The 20,634-nt window shown below is 52.7% G+C and overlaps 1 protein-coding gene across 1 annotated transcript; it reads right to left on the minus strand.

The window, feature by feature from the left end:
• Positions 1–601: 601 nt before the first annotated feature.
• IGSF22 (immunoglobulin superfamily member 22) lies at positions 602–18,240 on the minus strand (the record flags this gene model as incomplete). Its single annotated transcript, XM_082844358.1, has 22 exons — positions 602–672; positions 2,038–2,367; positions 3,170–3,469; positions 4,583–4,775; positions 4,969–5,057; positions 5,559–5,855; positions 6,496–6,624; positions 6,832–7,005; positions 7,796–8,098; positions 9,181–9,477; positions 9,638–9,779; positions 9,868–9,992; positions 10,715–10,999; positions 11,936–12,208; positions 12,846–13,008; positions 13,540–13,653; positions 14,304–14,478; positions 14,686–14,725; positions 14,808–14,907; positions 16,101–16,237; positions 16,452–16,583; positions 18,132–18,240. 22 exons carry the CDS (start codon positions 18,238–18,240, stop codon positions 602–604), a joined length of 3,978 nt encoding a protein of 1,325 aa, XP_082700484.1.
• Between the last annotated feature and the right edge of the window lie 2,394 nt (positions 18,241–20,634).

Raw genomic sequence — 20,634 nt, forward strand, 5'->3', positions numbered from 1 at the left:
AATTTTTTTTTTTTTAAAGGAAGGGTTTTCTGCTGCAAAACATAAGTTTGAAAGCCGGCAAGCAGGATGACCAATCCGTTCTAGCTTTCAGATGCTCTAATTCTCAAATAGTGGGAACCCCAGACACTGAAGAGGCAAGGTCCTGATCCCTTCCAACCCCTGAACTCTGAAGACACACCTTACCTGGAGTGAAGAAATGGGAAGGGCAGGATGGGGAGAAAGATGCAGACTTTGTCCTCTATGCCCGGAGGGAGGGCAGGGTGCAGTGTGGCTGTGGAGGAGGGGAAGGCAAGGCGAGGCCCAGTCAGAAGGGGGCTGGTCGTTCCCCATGTGGGTGGGTTTGGACCGAGCAGGGGTCGTGGTTCTGTGTATCCCCATCCTACGCCCACATCTATCTCCTTGGTCCCTGCTGCACACCATGGTTAGGAACAGGCACAGGCGCACTCACTCAGTTTATTGTCCCATGCCTTCACTGAATGTTTACATTGACAAGCACCACAGAGGGAACCAGGTCTCTCTCGCTGGGACCACACAGAGGATGGGCCAAGAAGCCCCCCCCCCACATCACAGCATCCTCCTGATGCCTGGTCTGGGCTGGAGCTCACATAAGGTACTTTGATTTCTTCTGCAGACTCTCAGTGACGGAGGCTAGAATTGCCTTGTCATCTTTGTCTGAAAGAGCAAAGCAAGTATTTGTTAGTATGAATGATGCTGGGGTAAGGGAAACTCCAAATTGCCGGACTTGCAGTCGCTATGCAGGAACCAGGGGCTGGACCCTGCCCGGAATCCTCAGTCCTTGCCAGCCCCAGTCTCCCAAGGTCAGCTGGGTGTGTGGGGCCAAGAGCTGCCAGTTATTCGGCATTTCGTATTTGCCACGCATTGTGCCAGGAACTTCTGTGCACTATCTCATTTAATCCTCATGACAGCCCTAAGCAGTACATGGGGAAACAAGCTCAGAGTGGCTTGCCAAGGTCACATGGCTGGTGAGTGTTGGAGCCAGGGCCCTGTGCCCATGTGCTTACAACCAGAATTAAGTTGTCAGGGATCTCTCTAGCTGTGGAATGAGAGCTGGATGACTCCCACAGGGCCTTCCCTGGCCTAGTTCTGTTACACAGTTCAGTAGCCACTGTGGAGGCGTCATCTCAATGCCAGACACTTAGCTGAGTACTTGAGAGACAGAGCAACAGGACCAGGTCCTTTCCCCAGAGAAAGGCATCTATAACAGGATGGAAAAAAAGGCATCTGTAACCATGGAAACCATGGACACCAATAGTGTGCCATGGAGACTTCAGAGAGTGGCAGAGGATGAGGCTGGAGAGGTAGATGGTGGGGTGGGGGCTTGTTGATTGTGATTTTTATCTAAAGGATCATGGGAAAGCTAGGAGGAAGTTTAAACAAAGAGGAGCAAAACAGGTCATCTTTGCATTTAGACAGTTCATGCAACTGGCTGTTTAGCTGTGAAGACAGTAGAGTGTGTAGGAAGAAACAGAATATTTCCCCTATATGTGCACCCATGAGCAGAAACATAGCACATGTATGTGCAGAGGGAGGGCCTCCCTCCACTAGGTTCCCTTCAGTGCCTCCCATCTATCCTTATCTCAGACCAGTAGTCTTCAATTTGGGTTGCGCATCAGAACCACTTGCAAAATTTGTAAACATAAAGGTTCCTTCCAGAACCCTGCCAGGGAGATTGTGATTGGTAAGTCTGGTTTAGGCCTGATCACTGGTGACTTTTTCAAATGCAAGTCTAGGCCCATCAAGGGTTGCAAACTACAGACTACTGAGGGATTGCAAACTCCCAAGTCTGCAGCGGCCAGGCACATAACAAATGACATCGAGAAGATGGGACAGTGGTACGAACTATGGCCAGTTGGAGAATGTTTACACCACCCCATGTCAGATTAAATAAAAGCCTGCGCCAGCCATAGGAAAAGAGCTGATCAACGGCTCAGGAGGCCGCCATTTTGCGCCTCCGCCCCACGCGGGACACAGCCAGGCACCCACACCGTCCCGGGCCGGCCGGCGCTGCACCCTCACCGTAGACGGTGAGCGTGCAGCTGCTGCGGTCCTTGCCCAGCTCGTTCTCCACCACTACGCTGTACTCTCCGCTGTCCTTGAGTGTGCAGGTGGGGATGACGATGGTGCACACGCCGCTGGTGGAGTTGTACCAGAACTTGGAGTTGGCCGTGATGTTGACGTCGCCCTTGTAGAGGGTCACGGTGGGCCGTGGGTTCCCAAGGAAGGCGCAGGTCATGGTGCAGTCCTGGCCGCGCAGCACGGTGTGCGGCTTGAGCGGGGTCAGGAAGCGCGGCGCGTGGCGCCAGTCTTTCTGCTGGTACGGCTTCAGCTTGGCGCTCTGGTCCTCGGCTGCGCCCGGATGGGACACGAAGGGCGGTGAGCGCACACCAAGGCCCCCATCCATCGCGCGCCGGCTTAGTGCTCCTAAGACGCCCCGGAGACCCAGCTCACGGAGCCCCGAGGACCTGGGTTAGATTCCCACGCGCTGTCAACTCTGGGGCCCCGACTTTATACTGGTTCCTAAGGTTCCCCTTCCGGCCCCCCCCCAACCCCCATGGGTTCCAAGACCTAAACCAGGTCCGCGGGGTTTTACGCTTTTCCAGACCCGGGCGTCCTAGACTTCTTTCCAGCCGCCAGCCTCCGGACCCGAGCTGTTATCTGGCCTTTAACTCCCCATCCAAGCTTTCCCCAACGCCCTCGCAGCCTCCACGGTCTCTGCTTTCTCCAATTTAGGCCCTCATTTCAAGATTCCCGCAGCTATCCTTACCCTTAATGCCCTTCCTCCAGGGTTTCTGGATGTCATCCCTGCTCCCTGGACTCTCCCTGAGTCCTCAGTCAGGACCTCAGTCAGCCTCTCAGCTCCACAACCCCTCCTCACCCTCCGGCACCCCACTGTCATCCCCGCCCCCAAGGGGACCTCCCCACCCCACCTCCGCGTTCGTCTCACCCCTCAGTGTACCCCGAAGGAATCTCCTCCCCTAGGCTTCCAGACCTCTGCTTTTCTCCCCAGGGTCCCCGATGTTAATTAACCCTTTCACCTCAGTGCTCCTCAGATTTTACCTCAAATCTTGGGTACCCCTTGCAACCCTTATTTCATGCCCGCCATCAGGGATCCCAGACGTTACCTGAACCCCCAAGTCCCCAGACTCACTCTTGTCCTTGTTGACGAGCCAGGTATCCCTGGAGTCCAGCGGGTCGCTGTCACCGATTTCGTTCCGGGCCAGCACCCGGAAGTAGTACTTCCTGCCGGGGAGCAGCCCGGTCACCGTGTACTTGTTGCTGAAGACGTGCTCGGCCACAGTGAACCAGGTGGCGGTGCTGGCATCCCGCTTCATGATGACGTAGTGGGCCTCGCTGTCCTCCTGCACGTCGGGGCTGTGGTTCCAGGTCAGAGTCACCGTGTTGGGGACCTCCTCGAACAGCTGCAGGTTTGTGGGTGGCTGCGGAAAATCTGGAAGGGTCCGAAGGTCCATCAGCCACCCTGGGGGGGCTGAAGTATCGTGCCCCCACCCCCGCTACCTGCCAAGCCCTAAGGAGGATGGGATGGGGCACCTTACCTTCTTCTCTCAGGCAGCTGGGGGTCTTGGAGTCAGAAAGAACTATTTATGAAGTGTAGCTCTGCCATTTACTAGCCCTGTGAACTTTGGCAAGTTACTTATCTTTTCTGAGACCCATTTCCTCATTTGCAAAATGAGGCTAACAATAACTATCGTGGAAATGTTGCGTAAAGTGCCTGGCATGTAGGATCTGTTCAATAAAAGTTCACCCATTCTTCTCTTGGGGGTTTAGGGCTTTATTATAAAGCTTCCAGCCGTCTCTAAGAGGCCACCCAATTTGGGGGGGCTGTTATGATTTTAATGGAGAGAGGGGTACAAAATGCATCAATGCAGAAGAATGTGTCACATCCTCTTTGGCATAGTGATTAATGTAAATTTAATAATACACGATGTGTTAAACCTCAAAACCTACAAAGTTTCCTGCAACCTAAGATAATGAAAAGGCTCTTTCCAAAGTGTTTACTCACCACCTTTATTATTAAAATTCTAAATATCTGGGGGGACTGAAAAATAACAGAAGGCTCATTTCAGCTGTGGTTCAAGAATTCTAATGAAGCTGGATGGCAATGACACTGTGGGACTGTGAAGCTCCCCCCAAAAGGCTTTCTCGGTGACCACATCACAAACTTTAAAAGTATTTCCAATAACATATAGGCAAATCACCCCAAGTTTTAATGGATTCCTCTCCATCTGTCCCTCCTGCCTCTTACCCATTCTCTGCTCTCTCCATGCTCACAGACCCTACTCTGCATATGCCCCGAAGCTCTCCATATATGACTGAGACTGAAACAAGGGCTGGGTCCTAGTTCAATGCCTCTGGGGCTTCAAGACACTGAGAAAAAGTGAAAACAACCCTCCGCATTAAGGCAAAGGCTGATAAAGTCTTGCTTTGTGGTGCCCAAGAAGCCTTGACTACCTTAAGGCATGACTTTACAGTGGTAGGGACTCAAGCAGCCCTAGGGAGCGTGCGCAGCGATGCCTCCCCAGGCCTCTACCTGTTGTCATACCTGCCACACGCACGTGGATATCATGGTACGCCTCTCCGAACTCATTCTGGAGCAAGATGCGGTACACCCCTGAGTCGGAGCACTTGGTGCTGCTGATAAGGAACTGGGAGTGGTTTTTGCTCTTGGTGATGGCTTCCCTGCCCTTGGTGGGCACGCCACCCTTCAGCCAGATCACGTTGGGTGGTGGTGAGCCCTGGGTGGTGACAGGAGATGGCACCAGGGGTCACCTGGGTGGTATTTGGGGGCAGGCCCTATCCCACTGTCCAGGAGTCTCCTGCCAGGCTCTGAGGCCAGGGGTCTGGCGAGGGGCAGAGGCAGAGACTATGAGAGCTGTAGCAGCCAACTTGGTTAAGTGGTGGGCGTCTGGGGGCCAGGGTAGGACTCACAGAGAAGGCGGCATGGATACAGAGGGCTGTCCCAGCGCGAACCACCATGTGACTTTTCAGCCGGGCACTGAGGTCAAACTTGGGAGCAGCTGAGATGGAGGAGACAGAGATGGGAGCATGGAACACTCTTTCCAGAAGACTTAGCTTTAAGCCTCCCCTCCAAAGCTTTTCCCAACCTCTTCTCCTTCATGCTCTCACTACAGGCCATACAGACATCTAGCAACCCTGCGATGCTGTGAAGCATTTATTTATGTTTTCTCATCTGTCTCCCTCTATTATTACATAAGACTCTTTAGGGCAGGTCCTGTGTTTTATTTTTTTCTAAATCCCTAACACCTCCCTTGGCACACAGTAGATACTATTCGGTGCACAATGAGTGGGGTTTTTGGTTTTTGTTTTGTTTGTTTGTTTGTTTGTTTTTGGCAGGGAAGGCCCTGGGGTTATCCCTAGCCCTGTCCAGGCACAAGCATGGACGACTCTTTCTTGATCACAGCATTGCCCAGTTTTCTCCTGTGGGATGAGGTCCCAGAGAGGAAGGTGTGGAGCTAGGATGTTGGGGCCTACACTCCAGCCCTGTCTGCATCCCTCACCTGGTGGTGGCATGGCACGGACCCCCTCGTCCAGCTCTACAGGCTCCCCACACCCAGCCTCGTTCACAGCCCGGATTCGGAAGAAGTATTTCTGCCTCTCGGTGAGGCCTCCTACTGTGTAGCAGGTGCCCGAGATGGGGATCTTTGTGCACTTGGACCACTCCTTGGTGTCTTCAGCCCGCATCTCAAGGATGTAGCCAGAGGGTGGGTCTCCCTCGGCAGGCTCCAGCCAGGCCAGGGAGATGCTGGAGTTGGAGGAATCCGACACATGCAGGCCCTGCACCAGGCCCGGGGGTTCTGCGTGACACAGACAACTAGTCAGCCCCCAGATTCTTCTCCACTCAACGCCATGCCCAATTCCTGCACTCAATACCCCTGAAACTTAACTTTCAACACCTCTACCTTCAACACTCACAGTTAAAACACTCAATACCCAGGCTTTCACCTTCAACAACCTCTAAATTTAATTCTCTCAGTCTCAATACTTTCACCCTTGAAGTCAAAACCCTCCAAATTCAATATACACTATACACTCAGCCCCTCTGTATTCAAAACTCTAGCCTCTAGCTCAGCCCTCTGCACCACACCCATTCATGCGTGATCTCCCCATCTCACCACCTAAGCTCAGCACCCACCCAGCCACTTACCCGACACCCCTGCTCAATCCTCAAACATGCTTCTACTACCTCACCTAACCAGACATACTCAACATTTGATAAAAACTTTTTTCCACCCAGCTCCTCGCTGTCCCTGACTCTCAATCCTTATTTGCTGGCTTTCTCTTGTGTGTGAATCTTGTCCCTCTATCAGGCTGGCGGCTCCCAGAGAGTGGAGACTGTGTGATCCACTCCTGTTAGACTTTCCCGGGAAGAAATCCTCTTTCTACCTCCAATGGCTAATTCCACTATGTGTTGGGGCCTGGCAGCACCATACTCACTGACAGGGTCCTTGGCTACCACTGAGCTGGATGGCATACTAGGCTGTCCGGGTCCTGCCTTATTCACAGCTACAACTCGGAATTCATATTCTGTGTCCTCCAGGAGACCATCCACAGTGTACTTGGTGCCTGAAATGGGAATTTGAGGGGTAATGAGGCCAGGGGTGGTCCACGTAGTAGGAGACCATAGAGTGAGTAGATGTGGAAGAGGAGGTCATGCTATGAAAACCCACAAAGGAGTTGGAGGAGGGAGTATGTTCAGAGCAGCACGGGTACATGGGTCCACCCAACAAAGTCTCCCTTGGTCCCTCCTGGGCCTTTGTCCCTCGACCTCACCCTGGATGGGGTCCTTGTTGACTGGCACCCACAGGTTACTGCCTTTCTTCCTCCGCTCCACAATGTAGCCGAGCACTGGGGCTCCCCCATCTTGGGTGGGGGCGTTCCATGTGATGGTCACAGCCTCTTTGGTCACGTCAGTCACTTGGGGCTGGGAGGCAAGACCAGGGGGCTCTGTGGGAGAGAGAGAGAGGGCAGAGGTTAGGTGGGGGAGCATGTAGGCAGTTGCCCACCCCATGCTGAGCTCTGGTTCCTTCCTTAAAAAAACTTAAGCCAATGATTAACTCTGGTTGCACATTAATGTCATGTGGGAAGTAAAAAAAAAAAACCCCAAACACCACCAAAAACTAGTGTCTGGGTCCTGTGTCCTGATATTCTAATTCAGCTGGCCTAGGGTGGAGACCAGGAATCAGCATTTTTTAAGAGACCTCAAGTGATTCTAATGTGTAGCCAAGATAGAGAGCCGCCAACTTGAATTTTCCAACCTGTGGCATCCCCAGTGGCACAGTTTTTAATGTACTGTCTTGACACACAGAAACACGGAGATCAGTTGGGAGGAGTGTAGCAAGTAATTAACTAGTGATCATAATTAAAATGCCAATGTTGTCAAGGGTTTTCTTTGGAAAAAAAATTAGAGTGGATTCAAGGCTATCCCTAAAGTAACATTACTCTCCCTTGGATATGGGATGATTTCTGGAATGGAGGAACAAGTGGAGTTATCTCCCTGGAATCGTGCACAGTTCTGGAGGTACCCACGGGAGTGTGTTGTGCATGTGATCTGACTGGAAAAAGTTGACAATTCCCGTCCAAAACGATCTTCTGCTCTTACTCTAGAAGCCGTCTGTCTCGTGGGGCAGCTAGAGATGACCCTGCGGAATCTCCCACAGACCAGCACTCCTCACCGGCTGAAGGTCCCCACGGTGGCCCCTGAGGTCCCCACTGAGCACGGGGCTATCTCACTGACCAATAGGATTTCCTGCAAACACTTCCTCTGTCTCCAGCGGGTCGCTCACTCCTTCCGAATTGACGGCCAGGATACGAAACTGGTAGGCCTTCCCCTCTTCCACCTTGTTGGTGGAGAATTTGGTGACTTTGCTGTCCACCTCACCAATCTTAATCCAGGACTTCTTGCCGACTGCCTTCCGTTCCACTATGAACTGTGTTATAGGCCGCCCGCCGTTGTCCTTCGGGGCCTTCCACTTCATGTGCACACAATTACCCGAGAGCTCCAGGAACTCCACCCGGCCTTGGGGAGGCTTGGGACGGTCTAAGGACAGAAGAGAGCATCAGAATGTGTCTTTGGAGCAAAGGGCCAGAAGGGCTTCATCCCACTGGTTGGAGGTCCACCAGACTGAGACATAGCTAGATTCTGAGCTTTGCGGATCCCTTGCCCTTCCCTCTGTCACTGTTTTCCTAAGACTTGCCCAAATGTCTTGATCCCTGCCCCCTCGAGATTCCTGTCCGCCTAGGAATGAGTGAACTGGACCTGAGGGACCCCCGCCTCAGCTAATTCCCACTTACCTCTTCCAGACAAGGTCTCCCCTCCTCTCAGCTTCCAGAACTCCAGTACTTTCTTTTATTACAGTTTATTTTATAATTACATGTCTGCCGGTTTTTATCCCTTTTGGGTTGAGGGACTGCTGGGGATAACTCATCCCTGTGTCCTCAGTACTGAGAACACAGAGGAGGTGCCCAGTCATACTGCCAAACTGAATTGAAACCCAATCCATCCAAACCCACAGCTTGATGGAGATGCAGGTGGAGGAGGTGATGCTGGTGTGTGTGTGTGTGTGTTGCATGTTGAATATGAGTTCACTAAGGCCAGCTCCTCATGTCTTTCCTTAACTTTATGTTCAGACTCATCCCAAATACCATTTCCACCCTCATTCCATCTTTCTCTGCAATTTCATTCTATCCTCAACCCTATCTCACCTCCCCTCACTCCATTTCACTTCCAACTCCAATATTCTTCGCAATGAACCTCACTTTCATCCTAAATGCCACCTCTCTTTTACCTCATTTCCACCTTACTTCCAACCACATCGTCATCTCCAAGTCAGTTACAATACTTCAGCAACATCTGAAGGTCAAGTACGTACTGTGCACTCTGCTATCGTCTTTAAATTCACTTGAAATAGGCACTTTAAAAAAACCACCCTGTCGCAGATGAGAAGCTGAGGCTCAGGAAAGTTAATGGACTTGCCCAAGGCCACCTAGTTAGGAAGTTAGGAAATGGGCGTCTTCTGGCTGCAAAGCCAGCACTTCATTCCCATTCTCAACCCGAACTCCAGCTCTCTCCTCAGCCTGCGTGGCGCCCCCAGCCCAGCCAAGCCAGGGTCTTGGCCTCACCCAGCGCGCTGAGGTGCAGCGTGGCTGTGGCGGAGCCATGGTCATTCTTGAGCTTGAGCATAATGATGCCACTGTCCTCCCGCGCGCAGTTCGAAATGGTGAGCAGCGCCTGGTCTTCCCCACGCTCCATCGACACGCGTTCCTCCTCCGTCACCTCCACGCCGTCCTTGTACCACGTCACTTTGGGCAGCGGCTTTGCCCGGAAGGGCACTTTGATGTTCGCGGTGTGGCCCACCTTCACGGTCACCGGGTGCGCGGCCAGTGCCTCCAGTACCGATGGGTCGATGGTTGGAGGATCTGCAGGGAGGGGCGGCAGGGAAGGCTCGAAGAGCAGGGACGCGGGAGGAGCCGAGGGGTGGAGGAGGAGCCCATGGGGGATGGGCTCCTCCTAGGAGCTAGGAGTAGGTGGGCGGGCCAGGCGTGGTCTAGCTTTGTCCATAGTGGGCGGCGACCTTACCTGCAATAAATACCGAGGCTTCGCTCTCTGCACCCTTGGCCCTGAATGTGTACTTGCCCTCGTGCTCTGGCCCCATATTGGGGAAGATGAGCTTGTGTACCGCACCCTGCTTCACGATCTGCGCGCCGGTCAAGTCCGTGATCTGCGGGGCGAGGGGCGGTCATGAGTGCGAGTGTATGCCCGGTTGACCCCTTCGTCCTTCATTCCCTTCCCTGGCCCCTGCCTCGGACCTCCTCGGCATCCTTCAGCCACACGCCATCCACCTTTTCGTCGTTCAGCACTACGCACAGCTCAGCCGGGCTCCCGGTGGCCGCGTGCACGTCGGACATCCCGCTCTTCACGGTGGCCAGCCGCTCTCGAGAGAAAGGGGGCAGGGGTTGGGTTAGGGTATCGGGGTGGAAGGGACTTACGGGAAAAGGGCTGGTGGCATCTATCAAAATCATTTATGATGAGCAAGATGTTTGGAAATGGGCAAGTGGGTGATGGTCGGTGGGCGCATTAGAGCAGGTAGGTGGGGGGCGGTTGGGGAAAAGTCAATGGCATTGGGAAATGGCAACTGGGAATTCTGGGAGATGGCTAATGGGGGGCTGATCATCGGAGGATGGTCAGTGGGGACATAGGATGCTCAGGTGAAGAAGGGGACTAGATGGTGGGATGCAGGTGGTTAATGGAGTTGGGATATTTAGCTGGTTATGCTGTTCTGTGGGATGCCCAGCGTTTATTGGGAGTTGAGGGTGGTCAGAGTCAGTGAGGAGTGGTCAGGGATAGTGAGTAGGGGCTGGTCAGGGTCTAGGGGTGTGGGGTGACCAGGTTTGCTGGGGATGGTCAGAGTCTGGAAGTAAAGGATGGATGAAGTCAAGGGATTGGGGATAGAGTTCAAAAGATGAGGGATGGTCAGCGTCTAGGAGGTAGAGATGGTCAGAATTTGGGAGATCGGGGTGGTCAGAGTGGGGAGGTAGAATTAGATCATGGTCTGGAGGAGGATTGAAGTCAGTCAGGGGACTGATGGGTGTCCACAGTAGGAAACTGTTAGGGCTGGGGGGTTGGTCAGTGGGGACTGACAGGGTGGGTGTATACCTTCCACAGTGACTACAGCGGTACTGCAGTATTCCATGGGGTCCCCATCCTGCATGGCCACCACAGTGTACTCGCCACTGTCACTGAGCTGTGCATCCTCGATGACCAGCTCCGCTCGCTTGCCCTCATGGTTCATGCTGTATTTGGAGCTACGCTCCAGCAGCTGTCCGTCCTTCTTCCAGCGCAGGGTCACATTCTTGGATGTCAGCTCACACTCAAGGCACGCACAACTCCTCTCTTTCACACGCACGTTCTTGAGGGTGCTCACAAACTTTATAGGGATGCCTATGGACAGACAAACAAACACTTGGTCCTGCTCCCAACCTCCTTCTCTGCAGCTAGATGCTGCCCTGCTCCTCTTTTTGACCCTAGAAACCACAGGGCCTTGTGCAATGAAGTGTGTACCCGACTCACAGAGGTACCCGGCAGGGAGGGTCCCAGCTCTGCCTCTTGCTTGCCAGCTGACTGTATGCAGCGCATTCACTCCCTAAGCCTCACTTTCCTCATACGTAAAATGGGACAACAGCTTTTACCCCCTCACGGCACTGCAGGCAGTATCTCTAATGTCCCCTTGGAGCTCCAGCCATAATTGCACTGTCTCTCTGGTGTCTGGGCCTTTACACATGCTATTCCCTCTTCTTCTCTTGCCCCTTCCCTGAAAACTGAATTCCTTTTCGTTTTACTTGGTAAAGCTTTGCTGTCATCTCATCATATCCTTTTTGACATTGCCACGTGGTACCTCTTCTCTGGGTTCTCACAGCCTCCATGTCTCCCTCAATCACAGCAATGATTGTTCCATGTCACTTGTGTCAAGAGTGGTTCACATGTATGACCCACCATCATGTGCAACTCTCCAAACTAGGTATAATATAAGAATGTAAGTAGTCAAGAGTGATGTGCTGTAATATATGATATTAGAGCCATAAAGGCTAATAATTTCTTGACCTGTGATCTCCCAGCCGATAGTAAGATCCTAGAGTGTCTTGACTCCTTGCTTAAGAACTTTTGTTCTAATTCCATTTCCACACCTGCTTCTCCCACTAGACTAGGAATTAGCAGAGAGAACTCTCTATCTTTCTAGTAGCCATCAAAGGGCCTTGCAAGGAGGAGATAGACAGATACATGGATGGATGGATGGATGGATGGATGGATGGATAGATGCTCACATGGAGGTTGCTGTGGCATGAAGCCCACCCCTCAAGCTCTGGCCCAAACACTCACGGTCAATAGTGAGCTGGGCCTTCTGAACCAGGTCCCCCACCTCGGCAGAGAACTCGCCACTGTCACTGAGTCTGGCATCCTTAATCTTAAGCGTGTGGGTCAAACCATCCTCAGACACAGTGATTTCATACTTTTCATCCCTCTTCAGCTCCTTTCCATTGAACTTCCACACAAAGTTGGGCACTTTCTTGGAGAGGTGGATCTCAAATACAGCTGTCTGGCGCTCCATCACCTTCATTGGCTTCATCTCTCCCAAGAACTTCAGAGGCTCATCTGCAGCAAAGAGTAGGAGGGGCATTCATTGGGCTGTATCCCTGATCCCTCCTGAGGGGCAGGATGGTGAAGCGGGGGCATAAAGACTCAGGTGTCATTGGCGTCCTGTAGCCCACAGTTGGGGAAAGCATCCTTCTTTCCTTCTGCTTGTGAATCCTAGAGTCTCCCCCCATGATGTTCATATGGTCTCCTCCCCAGTAATGTTAACAGCAATTTTAGAAAGAATATTTCTCTATGTGATTTTAGATATGCGCCAGGCACTATTCTAGCCATTTTGCACATATTAAAGCATTCAGGTAGACTCTACCATTATTTCCCATTTTACAGATGGGAAAACTGAGGCAAAGAGAAGTTAAATCACTTGCCCCAAATACACAGCTCATAAGTGACAGAAGCTGGGCTTTGAACTCCAGTAGTTCAACTCCAGAAGCTGTACTCTTAACCACTATGCTACATTGCCCCATAGCACTTTATCTCATAGTCCTCTCCCTTATACCCCATGTCTCTCTCCGCCATTAACTCCCATTCCTGTGCAATCTGTGCACAGCCCCATGGTCCTTCCTCCCCATCCTTGGATATTCCTCTGCCCTGACCCTGACTGTGTCCTCCTTGTGCTGCCTGGTGCCCACACTCTTACCCAGCACTGTAAGCTTTGCACTTATCCTCTTGTTGTCCACGGACAGGCTGTAGGTGCCTGCATCGTTCATGTTCACGTTGGTAATGACCAGCATGTACTTGGTGCCCATCTGCTTCACGTCATACTTGCCCAGGGAGTACTGGATCCTCAGTGGCTCATTATCCTGCCTCATGGAATAGGTAGAAAAGCTGATAAAGGGGTTTAGGAGGAGATTTCTAGAGGTCTCCATTCCCCAAAGCCAGCCTGAGCTGGAAGGTGCCGTATCTACCTCTCTAAGATCCTCAAACACACTCAGAGGCCCCTAAGATCTCTCTAGCCTCATCATCTGGCTCGGTGGGATCCAGGGTCTCTGCCTCTCCCGAGGCCCGAACTCTTAATATGCATGAGTTCACTAGATACTTTCTCTTAGAGGTCCATCTTCAGTGACCTGCAGGACTATCTAATCCAGCCTTTTCAGATGGGTAGACTGAGGTATAGAGAAAGGGAAGTAACTGTCTCAAATCAAACAGCAAACTGGTGGAACATCTAAGAATAAAGCCCAGCTCTCATCCAGTTTCAACCATACCAGATGGCATCCTTTGGATGGGATGGAGGAGAGGAAAGGGCTTATGGGTAGTGAGAGGGTCTTGGAAGGAAAGGGGTGCAGAGAAAAAATGATATTCCAGGGTGGGCCCTTCCTAGGTGCTCTCCCCACCTTGATCCATGTCATTTTGACATTGGGGTCCTTCAGCTCCATTATGCACTCAAAGACCACCGTGGTATCCACCTTGGTCTCTCTGTCTTCCAGGGGCTTCAGAATCTGGATGGTCTGAGAAATTGTGGTAACAAAAAGGCAGGTGTCAGAGGCATCTGGAATCTGGAATCTGCCCAGACTGTGTCTCCAGTGCTGGAGGAGCCCCCTGAAGGTCTGGGGAGAAATGACTAGGCTGATTAGATAACTGTGCTCCCCGCCACCCCCTCCCCCTACAACGAACAACTTGAAGATTTAGGGGGAAACGGGTATGATAAGGGAAGAGAAAGGAACCACCATTTGCGGAATAGTCACTATGTACCTGGGCCCATTACATAGGCTTAACAGTTATGAGTTGTTGAGTGACTAAATGAGAACACCACCACAAAAACAAATGAAAAAGGAAAGTATAATTTTCATTTTGCAGATGAAGAAACAGGATCAGAGAGACCCCCAAGTTCACTCAGTTAATAAGGCAGTAGAACTGGACTTTGAACCCAGGTCTGTCTGACTCCAAAGTCCATGCAAATACATTAGGGAGCAGTGAAGAGAAAAGAGGTAGAAGGAGGGTGACCTGAGTTCCTTGCCTGCCCTTGCAGTAGAGAATGCCCTTGAGTACGCACGTGCATGGTGGGGAGACCTTGCCTCCGGGAGTCACACAGGCACTAGCACTTTCGGTAAGGCTCAGCCCCTGGCCTGCAGCTCCCTGCTCCCTGATGGGCACTGACCTCTACCTCCACTTTCTTCATCCCTTTGAGCTTCTTGAGCAGTCCCCGGAAGTCTGTGAAACCATACTCCATGCAGGTCTTCTCAAAGTCCTTCTTGGGCACCTGGGACAAAATCTCCAGCATCTCTTTCTCATCCGTCACCTTCTTCTGCTGCTTCTTGGGGGGAGGGGGTCCCCTGGAAGGAAGTGGGTGCCAAACTTGGACTTAGTGCCTTTCTCTGAAGACAGAGGGGGCCTCTCCCAACCATGAGATGCTCCTCCCTACTCCATGGATTCTTGGAGGCTGGGCCATTAACTCAGGGGGCTGTTGAAAGGCCTTCCAGAAGCTCTAGCCTGGAGGGTGGGGGGACCACACCCTAGGCAGAGGAGCCTCCCAGCCTCACCTCTTCCTCAACATCTTTTTGAAATCCAATTTTTCTTCACCTGAGGACAGAGAGAGGGACAAGGTCAGACAGAGGGAGTTTGGTCCCTAAGAGGAAAGGCCAGGAGAGCGGGGCTGGCTCACCCTCGGTCACAAGCAAGGACACGGTGTAGATGGCGTCTGCATGGTCATTGCTTGCAATGCACTTGTAGTTGTCAGAGTCATCCGAGGTCAGAGGCTCCAGCTGGATCAGAGTCAGGCCATTAGCAGGGGAGGTGGGGAGGGAACCACAGGGGGACTGTCTGTGAGATGGGAAAGGAGCGTGTTTCTTTTGGGCTGGGGGAGGAGCTGAGTGCTGGATGTGTGTGTGGAGGATTGAGCAGGCTCTGTGATTAGGAGGTGCCAGGTAGCGGTCAGTGTGCGTGTGTCTGTTTGGAGCCTGATTCTGCATTGGATTCTCCCCCTTGGCTGTGAGCTCCTGGATGACAGGGACTTCCTCTGATTTGCAGCTTTATCTGCAGTTTCTGACGCTGGGCTGAGTACGCCTTTATTCAACACGGATTTACTCCTCTGTACCAGGTATTGGCCTGAGCCCCTGAGGAAATGGGGGTGAACAAGGCTGCCCTGGCACCTGTAGAAAGGCACTTAGGTACCAGTGGGTTCCTGGAAAGTGCTTGCCGAATGAATGACCTTGTGTAAGGAGTGGCCAGTAGTGGGGGGGGGGGGCGCTCTGGGGCAGCTTGTGTGTGCTGTAGGGGCTAAGGGTCCTAGAATGCGCCTTCAGGAGGAGAAGGAAGCAACCAGCGTCTGTGGGGAGAAGGGAGGCTCTTCGCCTTTCACAGTGGGAAGTCCAGGCAGGATGAGGAACAGGAGTAATTATAGGTCTAGGTCTCCCAGGGACCCATCCCTCCCTCTCCTCAAAGGGTCTGGAGCCAGAGGCTGCATGCAGAAGATAGCTAGACCCTAGGATGATCGGCCCTTGGCATTGCTCTTCTGGAAGGTTCCCCTGAAGAGCCCAGGAACCCTCACCCTCACCTACACTCTAGGACCAGCCCCTCCCTCCGTGCCGGTCCCGCTCCAGCTCAGCCTGGCTCCGCCCACCGTGGTCTTAGCCCCTTCTAGCCACGCCCATAGCTTTGGTTTCACGTTCCTTTTGGGCTCACTCACCTTCTGGAACCTCTCTTTCTCTTCCATTTGGTCTTGCCCCCTCCTTGTTCTGGCATTGTCCTAGCTCTGCCTTACCCCGCCCCTAATTTTGGTCCCCTGCTCACTCTGGCAACCCCCCAGCTCCTGACATGGTTTCTCTTATCCTGCCCCTCCTCTAGGGCAATGACAGCCCCTTTTCCCATCTCCCAGTTCTTGGGTCTACAGCGACAGGACCTGCAGCCCATGCCAGGGGTCCCCGCCTCCAACCTTATGGGTAACTGGACCTCGCACCTTCAGCACGTGCTCCTTGTTAACGCTGTCGTAGAATATCTTGGCGGACTCCTTGATGGGGGTGCCGCTCTCTCTCTTCCAGGAGATGTTGGGTTTGGGGTTCCCCTGCACCCGGACTCGGAACATGGCTTTATCCCCTGCAGTGGGCACAGGACCTATTTTTTCCCTCTTAGCCTCCAAGCTGCACCTTCTACCTGCTCCCAGCCCTGGGCTGGGCAGGGCAGGGACCCTCGGCCCGACCCAGCCAGTGATTGTGTATTGAGAGGACAATGGTGGTGGTGGTGGCGGCTGGGGCACTGGGGAGGAAAGGGAAGCACCCAGGGGCCTGGGGAGACGCGGGGAGGGACGCACCCTCGGGCGCGGTGACCGGCTGAGGCTTATCCACGAACTCCGGGATGCTCTCGCCAGCAGGGATGTTGGAACTCCGGGTCACCAAGCTGAAGAACTCTGTGGTGCTGGAGGACTTCCTCGTCACGATTTCCTCTGTGGCGGCGGGCGAGAGGTCAGAATGGGCCACAGGCGGAGCTTAGCCTGGGATTGGAGGGCTGACCTTTTCTTGAGGGGACGGTGGAGCATTTTAGGTTAGCGGGGGGCAGGACCAGCACTGGCCGAGAAACAAGGACCTTAAAGAGTCGGTGGGTCATTGTGTTATGGCAAATTTCAACCACTAGGGGAGCCAACGCCTCATCCACCCCCTGGTCAATCTTTATTGGGTCAAAGCCTTGAGTTCTACTTTTTTCTCTCTTAGACGGAAACTTGTCTTTGGGATTTTATGGGTCTCTTGGGCTTCTCTTCTGGAAGCTCTGGTCCCCCAGTAGCATTAAATAGTGACCAGAGTTCTAAAGGCTGCACCTGGTCTACACATGTTTTTCTATTTGACCTTTACAATGTTTAAACAAAAAATAGCCCTACATCTAAAAACTGAGAGATTTCACATAAAAATGCAGATTTCTGGATCCTCCAGCACTGGACTCACATTCCCATATGGTAACAGAACAGTCAGTGGGAGGGAGGTGAAGAGTGACTGTCCCTTTAGATGGACTACATCCTGTCCAGTTCACCTCAGTCTTTTTTCTGCATTTATGTTCCCTGCCTGGACACTATCGGCCAGTGGTTTTCAACGCTGGCTGCACGTCAGAATCCCCGGAGATCTTAAAAAAACAAAAAACAAAAAACCACCAGATTTAACCCTCTGACTCACATATCGCTGTTTTTTTTCACTCCCCTCTCCCCCCACTCCTACACTAAGATGACTCTGATGCGCAGTCAGGGCTGAGAATCGCTACTATAGTCAATTGAGTTTGCAACTTCTGGTCTTGAGTCCCGGCTGTTCCACTAGCTCTGCCTCACTGGCCAGGAGGAATTGGTGTAAAGTGGTTATCTGGTCTTCACCTCTGTGCACAGAGGACTCTGAAGGAGGGGGCAATGACTGGGAGGACAGGAATTCAATATCCTGGTCCCTGGCCATCTTTTAATCACTTTCCTCTAGAGACATGACTAAAACAGTCTGTTCTGCTCTGAGACCATTTCTCAGCTTTCCCTTGGATCTGCCCTCCCCCAAGTCTGGTCCCCAAGGGCTGAGTGCCTGGAAGCTCAAGTCAGTTGTTTATGTGTTCATCTTCTCTCCACTGGCAGCTCCAGGTCTTCTCTTTCTTAAGTGAGGCAGGGCCAGCATTATTATTCATAGGTAGATAAGGTTGCTACCTCCCTAACTTCCTCCATGCCTGAAATTCTACCATCAGAGATGGTATTTGCCTATGGCTCTGATCTTAAGCAATTGAGAGTTCATCAATCACTCACACACATCCATGTGACTGATTTTTCCTAAGCTTTTGTTCTGGAGGTTGGATCTGTGGGTGAGCATCTGGCTGGCTAAGCTTTATCAAAGCACAGATTAGAAACACAAGTTGGGAAGGGTTGCTGGTGGTATCTTGGGCTCTCGAGGGGCCCAGCAGTCGCAAATACTGGAGGAAGAAAGGCTGCCCCTACCTGATTACTGACCCCCTCCTCCAGCCATCCCACTCTACTTGCCTCCCACGATCTTGGTTGTCTGGGAGAAGGTCTGCATGTCGGTGGTGGAACTGGAGAACTCCATGGACACGTGCTCCTGAAGCATCTCCTTGTGGTGAATGGTCGTCATGGTGACAGCAGGCGTGGGCACTCACCTGGGAGGACCAGGGAGAGGATGAGGCCATGAAGGACAAGGAAGGGAGCAAGAGGGAGACTCAGAGATGTTCTTATGTGTGTGTGTGGTGGGGGGAAGGGATGGGACAGGTGGACACAGAGGGAAATGGCTGTGCACGGGAGAGGGTGAGGAGAGGTTGGGCAGCAAGCCTCTTCTCTCTGGCCTCTCTTCTCTTCCCTTAGTGTCTCCCTTTCCCTGGTTGGCTACAAGGACCAATGGGCCTGTCCCCCACTGACTAGTGCCAAACTATTCCAAGTACTTGGAGGGAGAGGAGGTAGGATTTAGACTTACCCAGCATACCCAGTAAGGCCCAGAGGGAGTTGAGGATAACTACTGATAGCTACATGGAACTAGGGGGGCACTGCTGGAGGTTTTATCAGGAGAGGATGAAGTCAGACCTGAGAAGGAACTTCCTGACTAAGCCACACTGGAGCAGGCCTTGAAAGGAAACTGCGGATCTTCTTGCTGGGCCCTGGGGAGCCCTGGCACTGGGGGAATGCTGACAGGTGACAAAGCACTGCTACAGCTCTGCTTTCGTTTGCGACATGGTAAAGACAGAGATTGAGTTTTTATTTCTTATACTTTTTTTTTGAATTGGTAATTCAATCATATAGTTAAAAAGTAAAACAATATAAACATCTATGTGAAGAGGCTCCCTCCGGCTCCCAAGCCCCTCCGTCTCCCAGCCCTCCCCAGCAGGTAACCACTTGTGGTCTCTGGGCTCCTTCTGGAGCTCCTTCATGCAAATATGAATATGTTTTTGTCTCTACTCTTTTTTAACACATAAGGTAGCCTATTATACACGCTATTCAGCCCTCTTTTCACTTTCTTCATCTTTCAGATCTTTCCATCCCAGTTCGTAAAGTTTCCCCATCCTTGTTAATAGCTACACAGTATTCCAACGAATGGGTATACATACCATCTTTTATTTAACCAGAGTGGCGGTTTTTAAACCTCTATTTTGTTTATGAGAAACTGATGTCAGAGAAATAACCTGTCCAAGGTCACCCGGACTAGAATCCTGGCCTCTTGACTCCCAGTCCAGTGTCCTTCCAGGGGACCCCAAAGCCTTCTTCCAAATTAGAAGGTTTGGGGCTAAAGTTAACCCCCTCATCCCATGATATCTCTCTGCCTGGCCTGCTTCTCCCTCCGGGTTCTGAGACCACTCCCCTGTCCCAGCTCCTGCTGTCCCCCTCTGGGCTCAGAAGTTAGCTTCCCTGAGGGAAGCTTCCCTGAGGGAAGATGCAAGCCTTACCTTCGTTCACCAATCCCTTGTAACCCTCGAATGCTGTGTCCACCGCAGCTTTGGAGGTGCAGCTGGTGCCTGGGCTGTAGACTGACCAGTCTCCTTCTTCCTTTGCCCCAGCAATGGGGCCACCAGGAGTCACTGGTTCCTTAAGTATCTGGCCCCCTGGGGGCGATCCCTTACTCAGGCTCTGCAGCTGTCCCAGCGAGCTGGCACACTGCTTTGGGGGGTGGGGGGACTGAGGCCAGGGCTGGAGGAAACGTGGGGCATGGGGCAGGCAGGTGGCTGAGGGGGGTGGTCCCGGGGTACCTTTTCTGTTCCCTTGTGCAGAGCTTTTTGTTCTTACTGCTGCCGGGTGGGACCTTCTGAGCTGAATGGCAGTGTGTGTGTGTGTGTGTGTGTGTGTGTGTGTGTGTGTGTGTGTGTGTGGCCAACAGGGCTTGGGGAACAAAGCGACAGGTCTTTGTTTTCCAGGGACCAGGAGGGGGTGAGTTAGGGAGAGTCTGGCAGGTCTGTCATTTTGCACAAATCCAGGGGGCACCGTTCGTGTTGTGCTCTACACGTGGTGCCTGCAGAGGCTGAGTGGCCTCACAGGGCCACCCCAGGAGAAGAGGGGGAATTTTTAGCTCTTTTCCCCGCTCCCGTTTCTACCGCCCAACCCCCCTATTCTGGGCAGAAGGGTAGAAGAGCCCACCCTCTTGTTGCAGGGTGGCTGGAGAGCAGGCCCCCCTACTCTGGGCCCTCCGTCCCAGCTGCCCAAGCACTCCCTGTTCTTTCCTCATTGTCTGTAGTATACCCTCGACCAGCCCACTCAAGGCTACCTTGTAAGGACCTGCTGGTTAGCAGCCCTGCCCTGGACTCCCTCCTGCCCTGGGTTGACCCACACCTGTCATCAAGGGCATGACAACTACTTTTGCTGCATCCCTGGGGGCTGGGATAAGAATAGAGCAGGAACATCTAGGAGGCACAGCGTCTTTGCCTAGGGGCAGATTCCCCAGGCTCCTTGGGTGGGGCTTCCTCTCAGCCCAGGCCTTACAGGGGAAATTGCTGGCTTGCAGCTGCTCTTGGGACCTGCAGGGCTAACAAAGGATAAGTGGGCTGGC

Source organism: Leucopleurus acutus (assembly GCF_964270905.1).
Source record: "Leucopleurus acutus genome assembly, chromosome: 8".
Classification (NCBI taxonomy): Eukaryota; Metazoa; Chordata; class Mammalia; order Artiodactyla; family Delphinidae; genus Leucopleurus; species Leucopleurus acutus.